Source organism: Siniperca chuatsi, linkage group LG8 (genome assembly GCF_020085105.1).
Source record: "Siniperca chuatsi isolate FFG_IHB_CAS linkage group LG8, ASM2008510v1, whole genome shotgun sequence".
NCBI classification, from domain to species: domain Eukaryota; kingdom Metazoa; phylum Chordata; class Actinopteri; order Centrarchiformes; family Sinipercidae; genus Siniperca; species Siniperca chuatsi.
This window is the reverse complement of record NC_058049.1, coordinates 22,120,271-22,133,038: the sequence shown is the minus strand read 5'-3', so window position 1 is coordinate 22,133,038 and position 12,768 is coordinate 22,120,271. Positions and strand designations below refer to the sequence as shown.

The following is a 12,768-nucleotide window of genomic DNA, read 5'->3' as shown; positions in this document are numbered from 1 at the left end:
GCTGAGCCGGTACACTCCTAATAGAAAGGGTTCTAGTTTCCAGGCCCAACTGTAAACAAGTTGTAGCAGCCAATCTTACCCACTCAGCATTGCTGAGTAGATAATTGGTTGCCAGTTGCCCTCCTTGACAGAGCTGCACAATGAAGAAGATCGCCCAGATCCCAGACAAACACCTGTTCAAAACTTTCCTTTGGGAGAAGGTAACATTTCATTAGCACCAGGCCAAATCAACACCTCAACAGCTTCATCCCGACAGCCATCACCGGACTCAGCTGACCCTCTGACTTTACCTCTGTACACAATCTCTGGCCAACTGCCCACCACCTGCTATCAGAACAGACTGCAACCCCCACTTTACAGACTGTTCACTCCACTGAGATTATTATTACTATACAAAGTTGATACAAGCTAATGAATGCATTGCAATTATAATTGCAGACCATCATATTTATCATTAGTGTTGTTTCCACAATGTTGCATTCTTCATATTGTCTGGACTTGTGCTGTATACCACCTACCTATAGCTTCAGGAATTCAGCATTTGTATCCTACTCAGTACAGCCATCACAAAGCACAGTAAAGTATGTGTGTGGTGGCCTGCAGATTGTGCTGTCTGATGGCATATGGGACACAGTTCATACTGAATAAAAGTAATACATCTTCAGCAGAGTGAATCAACACATTTGAGCTTTTCCAATTTAGACTTGGACTATCCTTTTATTTTGGGCAGGTCTTTGCTTCCACATGGATTTGTTCAAAGTCTTTGCTTCTTTGACCTTTCCATTGGTACATTGAAAAATGATGCCAATGAGTTTTACTGAGTTTTACATCCCATCTTTCTGTTGGGACATTTCCATAATTCCTTTACACATTAAGACTGAATCTTACTTATGATTTGATAAAATATATACATTATACTGTCTTATTTCTGATATAATTGCTACTTTCTCACCAAGTTACTCTCTAGTTGCAAAGTTTCTAAAAATTACAGCACATCAGTCCTGATTTGCTTTTGACTTTAACTAAAAGGAAAAAGGGTAAAGCTCTTTCTCTCACTGGACCGACCAATATTCATATGTTTTCACCTCTATTTCGAAGGAATATTTGAAAAAATCCAAAACGGGAGTTGTGTTTTTTGGGCGAATTTATAAAACATACTGCTGACGAATAAAGTCAGCAGTGCAGACACATACGGAGAGAGAGAAACAGAAAGAAGCCGGTGTGTGTGTGTGTGCAGAGACGAGAGATGTAGGTGTGTGTGTGTGTGGGGGGGGAGCAGATTAAAGTAGTATATAATAAAGTAATAATAAAAATAAATCTTTAGAATAATAAAATAGAATAAATTAGTCGTTATATTAATCGAAGAAATAATCATTAGATTAATCAATAAAAAAAAATCTCGTTAGGTGCAGCCCTATTGTCTACATTTGGCCAGACTATTTATATCATGGAAGCTATTCCATATTGTAATGCTGTGGGCAATATTGCAAATCAATGAGCGTGATTGCTTTCTGACAATTCTGGATATGATTTTTTTTGGATGTGATGAAGTACTTTGAGTTGTCAGGTATTTAATTTGCTACATTACCCCAAAATAAACATCTCTTTTTTATCTACAATTTCTCAGTACAATATACAGTTTATATCAAATATTGTGATACACAAAAATACTGCGACAGACCTTGCCCAGCACTACCTAATGAAAATAGTTCCCTTATATACCTCAGTCCACAATGCTGTACGCACAAAAGCAGTATCACTGTAGGGACACAGAATAGCCAGGAATATTATTTCTAAACGGCTGACCAAGGACGCTGGTTGTGCTGAAGACAGTAGGCTTTTTTCACAGCAGACATTTTGACTTGTCATAGCAGGAAAAGTACAGGTGTTACTAACAACATTAATGAAGGCTCCATTCCATTCAAATGTCCCAGTAAGCCATGACAAAGTGATAGTGAGCCAGCATCCACAATAAACATGCTAAATGGAAGTCAGCTGCAAGTCAAAATATCTTTTGAGAAAAAGGCCTATTCCAGTAAAACTGCTGGCCTTTTTGAATGATTCTATTGAGTGATTTTGACTCTGTTGAGTCTAAATCTGTTGTAAAAGTCTCCTTTGACAATAACTCAACTATATCTGAGACAGGATGTAGGCATATTGTATTCCCTAATAAAAGGTCAACTACCTTGTCTAAACAGTGAATAGTCTGTATCTTTTATAAGCTCACCTTGTCACACCATGTCTTCACCAGACTTCATTAAATGGTAGGGGACCTGCTGCTGCCCTCTCTATGGTAATGTACTAAAGTTTTTCACGTTATACACTTAGTATAAAGTGGACATACCATCTGATAACATTATCACACTACCGCTATAAATTCAGCCTGCATCCAACCCCAACTCTAAGTTACACTCGTCCGTGTTTACAACTTAGCAACTTTGTTACTAGGATGTAGCAACTTTTCACAGCCCTTGAGCGCTTTCATTTCAAAAACGAGCCTGAGCAACACATCTAGCAACTCTTTGAGCAGGCATCAGCTACTTTCCTCAGCTACTTTCATCAGCTGCAGCTCTCCAGTTCACAACACCTGCTAGTTATGCAAGGTTCAGTCAACCGACCAGCAGTATGCCTGAAACACAGCTAAATGAACTGCATGTGTGTGAGCCAGTGTGATGAACCACCAATCACAGGTCACAATTGTTTCCCTCCCTCACCCCCCCACACACTAAAAATCGAAGCACAGTAAAATTTGCTTCACAGTAAAGCAACATCATCGACACGGTTAGCTAAATAGCCACGTTAAGATCGGTCAAGTGTTGGTTGTTAGTTGCGGACTGAACCCTTTGCATCCTATCAAGGGGGCGCCAGTTGGAAGAGACAGAACAGACAGAACTATTTAGCATAGGTCTTTTGAGGGCCACCTGCAGCTTTGGGGCAGTACAACTAATATTGTTCTAGAAAAAAGCTTTCAGTGACAAATTTGAAATTTGGAGTAAAATTATGTTGCTCCTGTCACTGCTTTTCTAAGTTTTTCATTAATAGTCTTTTTTTGAGTTTTTTCACATCAAACATGTTAAATATTGTCACAAATCTTTTGTCATCCTCACAATGTGGTTAATGATCGACAAGATGATTTATAATCCATCAATGTTAATAGCCAGTAGGTGCACTCTTTTTGGCTCACATTAGCACAGCAATAGTGAGAGCAGGCTGTAGCAAACATGGCAACCCCAGTGTTTACACCATAACCTCTTGTGTGACTGTCAGAATGTGATAGCAGATGCAGCAGCGTTACCCTTCTCATCGTGTAACGCCTGTGCCATCTGTGGTCACACATTTTGACTCACATAAAAATGATTCAACAGCAGTAGGTAGCTTATTAGATATAATTTGCTAAGGTTAGCTTTGTTGCTACCTTTAGCTTTAGCATTTGTTTTTAGCTCTGCCTGCATGTTTATAAGAGCACAGAATTTGAGGATGCCTAATGTAGTTCTGTGCTTGTAGGAAATGGAGGGCTAAAATGAAAAAACCCCAGAAGGAATCCTGTCTAATAACGATTCTCCAAGATCTCCATAGATCCTTATAGCCTTAACACCTCTACTAAGCTTTCCTGACCTATGACATATTGTTGTTAAATGTGAGTGTGTGTCAGAGTATATGTCTTCTTGGAGAAATGCATGGTTTGAAAAATGCGCACCTCAGCTTCCAGTTGGAATTTTCCAACTTTTTAGCCAAGGTGGTCAACAACATAGAATAGCACAAGCACTTAATTTATGATAAGCTGTAATCAGCCCGGCGCTGAGACAGACAAGGCCTGCTAGGACGTTTGGAGGAGAAATCCAGATCAAGTGGGAGCGACTTAAGAGTTCTTATTCAGTTCTAGCCACCAAGAGCATAGTTTGTTATTTGGTAAGTAGGGCTGCAATTAAAGATTATTTTCATAATCAATTCCCTTGTTGAGCTTTTTTAAATTAATTGATGAAATAGAATTTCCAATTTTTCCAAACCAGAGCCCAGGTGGCAAACAGTAAATTATCACATTTAAGAATCTGAAAGCAGAAAATGTTTGACATTTTTGCTTTATGAATTACTCACATGGTTAATTGATCAAATTTGTTGTCAATTAGTTTGTCATTAATTCACAAATCATTTCAGCACTATTGTAGGCTACACATACATAAACATTAAAACTGAAACAAATAGTCGATTAATCGATTAATAGGTCGAAAGAAAATAAATGCAATTATTTTGATAATCAATTAATTTTTCAAGCAAAAATGCCAAACATTTGCTGGTTCCAGCTTCCAAAATGGATGTGCTGTTTTGTCTTATATTCTTGTAAACAGAATTATCTTCGGGTTTTGGACTGTTTGTTTGACAAAACAAGACATTTGAAGGCATCACCTTAGGCTCTGGGAAACCAAATCAAGAAAACAAGCTGCAGATTTATTTTTAATAGACATAATCATTAGTTGTAACTCTGATAAACACACAGACACGCTATCTTTTTTCTTGAGTTCAGCTGGAGACTGTACTGAGTTTGACCCCTGCGAATAATGGCTAACTTTTAAGGCAGATGCTTTGAATTGCCATCAAACTGTGAAAGTAGATTTACTGAAAGAAATAGCGTGAAAGTAATTCATTTAAAGCCACTAATGAGTCATTTGGTTCTTTATGGAACCATCAGGTCCCCTGAAGCAGCATGTACTGTATTGCAAAACAGAATCATAAAGAAGATCTTGGCCTAAAGTGTACACTGTCTTTGTCCCTATGACTAAAATGTGATTTGGAGGTGATTATTTGATTGCGGGGTGCTGCTGACTTCCTCATTTCACTTGCATCAGTAGCTTCTCCCTGTTGCCATAGAGATGATTATCTTTCATAACTGACACATCCCGCCCTCTCCTCATATTTGATTCAACAACTGAGTATTGTAACTGTTTAAAACAGCAAGACATTCATTAATGCAGAAAATACTCTAATTAGCTGTTTTTTTAACAGCATGATAGAGCAATAGAAGGCAGGTTTTTAAAGAGGCAGAACTTAAATGAGGTCTGGAATAGAAAATTAGCTACTAGTAGTGTTGTCAGTAGCAATATTCTTCAAGATTATAGATGCAATCTTAATCTGTCCTCTATCTCTCCTTAAATGCCCCGTTCGCTATCATAATGCCTGCTCCTCATATCTGATGGCCGTGTTATGCTTAATAACAAGCTACGACTGCAGGAGGGAGGGGTACGTTGGGAGATAAACAAATTAACAAAGCTATTCACAGCCCCTGCAACACCAGGGGGTATGGGAGGAGAGGAAAGAGGGCAGTAAAGAAAGAGAGGACTGCCTTAGCTAATCACAACAGGGGGCATTCGCTGCAATCACTTAGGCACAGCATTATCTCTGCAATCATGCATCGTCCTATTGTTGTGCTAATTGGAAACCTTAATTTGAGATATAATATTAGTGCCTCATTATTTGCTGGGTTACTTTTCCTCAAATTAATAAACAAGTCACATAAGATCTTTAAGGATTGCCAATAATTTATAATAATAATATAATATAATATTAAGAACTGGTTCCAAACTGTCAAAAAAATATGAGGATTTGTTACAAATCATCAATGTCATGTATTTTTGAATTATTAAGAGCTACATCAAGTGTTCGAGATCTGCTGCAAGGACCTCGATGTTACACTGCTGGTCATTCTGTGCTTCCACTTAGCATGTGAGATCAGTTACTAGCTCAGTTTCATGCTGAACCATGGATGACTGCGGCAAGCAGTGTAAAGTTTGGCTGAGCATCATGAGAAAAGATGAAGATTCAGCCAAATGTAACAGCTGCGTTAAGATGATTTTCACCAAGTGGGGGAAGCATTCTGAAATGTTGGGGCTGAAATGGGCTCCAGCTTGGCACGACTGTAAAGGAATATGTCATATTTCTTTTAAATGTTGCAAATGTCTTGATTCAGTTAGCAGTATCTGCAGTATCACACTGATGGAGTTACCTATTGCAGGATAAAGAAAGATTTGGGACAAGTTGTGGCTATTAATGCGAATACTTACATGTAGGGTTGCAACTAATGACATTTTTATTATCTAACTATAATTTCCTTGGTCAATCCCTTAATCAATTGGTCTATAAAATGTCAGAAAATAGTAAAAGATGCAAATTACAGTTTCTTAAGCCCAAGATAATGCCATCAAATTGCTTTTTGTCTGACCATATTTACCTTACTATTATATGAGACAAAGAAAAGTAGCAAGTCACAGCAAGCCAGTTTCATACATGAAAAAAAGAAAACAAAACCAAAAATCTATTGTTATTTAGTGAGAAACGTGTTCAATACGAAAATAATGATAAATAGGCAAAATATAACAACTGCTACAGTAGAATAGCCTGCAGGAGCTGATTATATTTGGAATAAAGGCTAATTCATTACCATATTTTAAACACTGAATGTTATTTCTTCTCTTTCTTATTATCATATTTATGATAATAGTAATTAATTTTCATTAAGAACCTGATTTAATGGGAGACAGATTCCAAATCAATAAATACAGCAAAGGTCAGCAGGGCTATTATTTGATGAAGATGAAAAAGCACAAAACTACTGGGGGATATTTTTTTTCTCTTCCTGTCAGTGGCTGTTAATTAATTCATTAAAATTACTGAATCATTATGTAATGAGAGAACCTAATCATCTGGTGGCCTGTGTCTCAACCTCTCCCCTAGACAAAGACATTAAGTCCATGACCACTTTAATCTTGCTATTTGAATATCTTTGATTTACAGGCTAACATATCATCTGTGCTTACATCCCATACATCTTGGTGCAGTTGCCATGGTGATGGTCAACATGGAGATCGATCATTGCCAAGCAGGAGTGGAGCATGACACCAATTAAAAGGTGATGTCGTCTCCAAGTCATCACTCACACTCCTCACTAATGCACTAATTACCGGGGCCGAGACATTAATGGAATAGCATGGTTCAGCCTGGGGATTAATCTGCATGGATTCGCCAACGTGCGCGTGTGTATGATGTCTGTCTGTGATGTGTGTGTGTGTGATTAATGCGAACCCCCGCCTGCTCCAGCGTGACCTTGAGCACCACCACAGGAGGGAAATGAACCGGCTGGGTGGAGGGTTGGGATATCTGCACTTGGGGCGGTGGAGGGGAGACGATGTGCTGAGGTGGAGGGCCGGGCCAAGGTTGAGGATGAACAGGGAATTGGTGCAATCGGAGGGGATCGATGAATAAATTTGGTGTCTGACTTTGACAAACTCTGCTGATGATCTTCCAGACTGAAGAACAACTCCAGAAACTTTCTTGATTTTAAAGATCCAAATTATTTCTAATCTAATTAGTATCAATCATAACAACTGGAGTTAATCTGCCACCATGAGTGGCTCAGAAATATGCTGCGTTTATATTATATATATATTATTATATTATATTTCTCCACTGACTATATCTGCATATAGTCAATGGTAAAGTATTCAGATCCTTTACTCAAGTAAAAGTAGCAATACTGCTACTAATGTGATAAAAATAAAAAGAGGGAGTTAAGTAATAGGACCGCACCTTAAAACAAATGAAAAATTAGATAAAGTTAAAAATTGTATAAACCAATAAAAAATACATAAACATTATATAAAGCACAGTAAGGTCATAAGCTAAAACAAACCTGGATTGATTAATATAATAAAAACAACAAGGCTGAAACAGGTAAAAACATAATAAGGTGTGTGTGTGTGTGTGTGAGAGAGAGATAGAGAGAGACAGAAAAACAGTGAATGAGTTAGTACTTACTGTATGTGTGTATTCATCACGGAATAATTGCCAGTTTTGTGCGCTTTGGTCCAGGACAGCTAATTTACAATTTAGAATATCCTACAGAGGGTCACATTTGGAATACATTACCTGCTGTTTTAAGAGCCAACTCCTTCAAAGTAAGAGTGTAACGTTTTCAGCAGTCCTACTTTGATCCCTATCGATATTCTCTCTTTTTTTGTTGCTTTTTTTGTTCCCCTGTTTTTTTACCCTTTGATGTCTGCTACATTTTGTATAAAAATCCCTGTTGGAGTTTGTTTCTGTACTTTTTATTGATTCTTTTTTGAATTAATTAGGCAGTCTCTTGTCAAGCCTCCCAATTTCCTGGCCCTTCTAGCCAGTTTTTGAAAATGTTGATTCTTTAAATGAAGTCAGAACAAACGAAAGCAAACCTTGTTGTGCAGCTACACATGACAAACTTGCATGCTGGATGGTTGATGTGTACTGTAACTCACCAATGACGTATGTGAGCAGCAGCGCCAGGGTGAGAGTAAGGAGCGACGCCGACAGGGCTGTACACTTCCAGTTGCAGCAGCGGTGAGGCTTGTTGAAGGTAAACAGTGGTCTGGTCACGCTGCTGCGAGGGAGAGGCCGGGGTGGAGGGGAGTACACAGTCCCAGATGTCAGAGGATAACCCTGTCCCGCCCCTGACAGTAGAGCCGATGATCCAGAGCCCTGCTTGAACAGGAAGTGTCTGTGGGAGAAACATAAAGAAGAAATTTCATTCTAACCTGCAACTGACTGTTCGCTGAGCCCCACCTTAGTTACTGTTGCTACGGCTGTCAATCTTTTGCTTGGCGCATATGCAGTTTACAGTGTTAATGGTGGCAGATTTGCCACTCAAAATTCGTAGTAATTTTGGAAACAATGTGTTCTTGATTTCAGACAGACGCAGACAAAAGCAGGCCTATCATTTCTTGCAAGCGACCGTTGATTTTTCCGGCTGAAATGCAGTCGCTGCCAGATTTAATCAGCTGCAGCTAGCTACCTAATTAAGCTAAAGTTAGCTCAAGGAGTTGTTTGAAAACACTTTCTCAGGCTCACTGTTTACAACTGACTCATTTTAAAAGGAGAATTTTGTAACAGGGGCCTTAAACATGCACTTGATGGCTACATACATTATATTGTGCTAAAAGTCATGAGGCTAAAGCTGCATGTCCTGGGCAAAAAGTCAGCATCCTCACCTCCTCCTTGATGAACCATGTAGGAGACATGGAAATAAAGAAGATGCATTTTTCTTGCATTGCAGTGTAGAGCTAGTTTGTCCTAACAGTATTATAAACATAAGGAAAAATGTAAGATTGTTATTTCGTTCTCTGTCTGGCTGTTTAGCTTGCTTGTTAACGTTAACGTAATGTAAGAGAAAAGGCTCAGATGATGATGATGTGTTTGGCAAATGTAACGTTATCTGAGGGTGTTGGCTGGGCTCGCTGCTGGAGTGTAAACTTCTCCAAATCCAATAAAGAGCAGGACAGAGCTGCTTATGTTACTCTAAACTGTGACATAGTGACACATTTAACAAAACTTTTAATAATGTGCACTTTGGCCTTGGGAGTAACACTCGGTTACTTACTGCAGCGAGTAAGCTAGTTAGCCGGACATGCTAATGATTGCAGCTGACGTTAGAGCATATAAACACACTATTTAATCCTTTTCTTTACACTTTTTCCCCCTTTCTTTTGTTTTGGAAAGGTTAGGAAAAAAAGACCCCACCCTCCAAACTCTTAAATGCTTATGGTTGCTAAGCTATGATTGGACAATCGCTCTTCAGGGGAGGGGTTTAGTGGAAGGACAATTAATTGCTGTCCTAATCTTATGTTAGCTTAGCACAGCACAGATATCATCTTTTCTTAGGTATCAAGTATCTTATTCTGATTCTATTTATGCAAATCTGCACTCAGTGGAATTCAGTCTCACTCTGAAGTACGCCTGACTGAGACTCATTTAAAGGGCCCCCAAGGTAGGAATTTTAGAGGAGACCCCTCTTCTGCTATTTTTTTAATGATGCATACAGGCTGGCTCAGGATTCAGATATCACACAAATGTTAGACTGTGCTACATTGCCACTGCATGAAGATACGGTCCTCCTAAACCTCACCTGTCGAAAAAGCTCCCAGCACTGTCTAGAACTAAGTAATTCAGTTAAACCCTTAATATCCCACATGTTTAGCTGCATTTGTGTGCTTTTAATTTAAGTGGTCTCTTAAACTTGCAAGTAATGCATCATCAAAGATTAATCCAAAAAGCTAAAATCAAGGAAGAAAAGTAGTCAAAGAAAGTCCCTAAAGCGCTACGATTCCACTTGCAATTTATATTATGTTCCACCATAAATTCTGGGAGGTGAGCAATATGTGGCTAATGTAAAACACAGACATTATTCACAGTTAGTGCACTATAACCCTTTAAACAATAGAAAACAGTCTTGCCACAAACTGCTATGTATTATTTATATTAGTCCACAGCACACTACAGATACGGTATAAGCCACAGATTATGAAACTATAAGCTCAGTCCAAATCCTTTATCAGGGAAGAAGCACAAATTTGACAAAGTGCCTCTCTGGTGCAACATTATGAGCAGCTACTGTAACGCAGAGCAGCACTGATATGAAAGAGCATGAAAAAGCCCTGGCAGCCAAAGATCAATGCCTTACCTATTCCTTTTTTGACTCATCAAAGCGACTACTTAAGTTATACGGCTGTATTAGTTAAACGAAGATGAGGCCCATTTTCATTATGAAAAAGAGCAAGTTAGATGGTGATGATAGCAAACTAAGCTGAAGGGCAATTAATCTAGGTAGCATTTCATCTATATTGTGTTTGGATAATGGAGGGCGAGGGTTGGAGTGTGTCAGACGAGGAAGCAGAAATATGGAGGCTAGGAAATTATGCAATTTCGAAAAGTGGATCTGGGCAGGCAATTGTAAGGCGTTCCAGCTTGTTCTGGCCATATTGACTCCCACAAAAAAATTAACAGACTGCTGGTGTGGGGAAACAAAGAATGGTTATATTGGAGAAAACATCAGAGGCAAAAAAAAACAGCTATGACACATTGTTTTTCTCTCTCTCTGCAGTGTGTGTGTGTGTATTTTCCATAACAAAAAAATATCCTGTAGCTTCTGGAATTCTCCAACAGCAATGATTGCCCCAGGTTACTGTGTGCTCTCCGAGGGTTAATACCGGCTGTGAGTGTGATATGTTCGGGGCGGACGTGCAGCTTGCCAGAGTGTTATTCTGTCCGAGCGTGCAGCGAAGGGTGTGAGGTCACAGGCTTCGGGTAGGACCACGGTCTCTGAAGGGCCCTCAGAGGACAGGACATTAAAGTGTGGCCAGACAGCAGACTGACAGCATCGTTGGACACCAGACTGCTCCCGCCCACGTACCTCATCCATTTGCCCTCATACACGGCAAAAACACATCCATCTTCTCAAGTCATTTAGTCTCATATTCAGCCTTGAAGATGGATTTTTCTTAAAAACAAGAGCAGAATTCTGCCAGTGGGGTCAGAGTTTCAAGAATTTTCTAGAACTGCGTTTCGGTATCATGATGCATGACAGGATAACGCAGATCATAGCACTTGTGTCATGCAAATGACATTAGAAATTCAAGGAAATTCTTGAAACACAATGATTTGCATAGGAAGCTGGTGAAATTATCTCAAGGCAAGGTGCAGCAAGTTTATTTCTGAAGGACTTTTCAAACATAGAGGCAATTTAAAGTGCTCTACATAAGGCAAAACATGCATTAGAGTAAAATGTTAAAACACACAAAAAAGAGGAAAATAAAATCAATTAAAGTAGAGTAAAATGAAAACAGACAAAGAGAAGGACAACAGGGAGAGTTTCAGTACAAAAAAAAATCTCACCCCATTGACAGATTTCTTTTATCTAAATTTCTTTTTTAGGAGTCAATATTAGACTTAATTTGGGGTAAGATGAACATTTTTTGCTGTTGATTTGTCTTTCTGTCTGTTTCAATTTTCTTATACACTTAAATTCTTCATCTTTAGTCTCTTTTTCTCTCTTTCCATCTGTCTATAATGTGGCTGTGTTCAAGAGACAGATGACATCCATCCTTCCCTGTCTGCCTCCCCTCCTATCTCCATCCACCCATCCAGCGTCTGCTGAAGGCTGTGAGTCAGATGGGGGACACAGGAGGCTGCACATGGAGCAACCACACACCTAAGGGTCAATGGTAGTTCAACTCTGAAAGGCCAGAGATAAACTTAGGACAAACACACACACACACATAGAGAAACATATCTCGGCTCAGGGATGTCCACACAAGACAAGCATACACAAAAAGATGTCAAATACAGGTAAGCATTTTCACATTTTTGAGGCCAGTACACAGGTCGAGTCCACTGTGGTGCTTTTATTGCTCTGCTGAAGGTGGATTAGAGCAAAGGGGATCAGAATCCAGCTGAAGAAATTGCATTTGTCAACGCATGTGGAACTCTAGTCTTCTTGTGTGGTGCTTTTAAAAATGCTTCACTGTTCTTCCTGGCTCCCTGCCTTTGATCTTCTCAGACAATATCCAGGGGCGACGCCCAGGAAGCTTTGAATTCATATCAGAGGGCAGATTTCCCCCGAGTCAGGAAGAAAATGAGAGTTCCCGCTCTACAGGAGGTCGGAGTCTACGGCCCAAGGGCTGTCTCTACCTGGATATGTGTGAATTACTGTGTGTGTGGGTGGAGGCCTATGTGCACAGGGCATAGGTACATGCAGATACACGGTATGTGTGTGTGTGTGTGTGTGTGTGTGTGTGTGTGTGTGTATAAAAGTTGATTGCGATGTGTAGGTGCACATGCACAGTGTGTGATTAAAGTGGTCTCACTTCTTAGCGATAAGAGGAAGGAGAGAAGGCAGGGCACCAGTCAATTTATTACAGTCCCAACATTTGTTATGCCTCTTAACACACCCAGTGTGTGACCCAGTCAGAT

At 39.5% G+C, this 12,768-nt stretch overlaps 1 protein-coding gene across 3 annotated transcripts in view; it reads right to left on the bottom strand.

The window, feature by feature from the left end:
- Positions 1 to 12,768, bottom strand: part of tenm1 (teneurin transmembrane protein 1) — a 164,862-nt gene that overhangs the window by 101,580 nt on the left and 50,514 nt on the right. For all 3 annotated transcript variants that reach the window (XM_044204925.1, XM_044204928.1, XM_044204926.1), the window contains exon 5: positions 8,283 to 8,521. In XM_044204925.1, the coding sequence (XP_044060860.1) occupies positions 8,283 to 8,521 (239 nt within the window). The remainder of the gene's footprint in view (positions 1 to 8,282; positions 8,522 to 12,768) is intronic.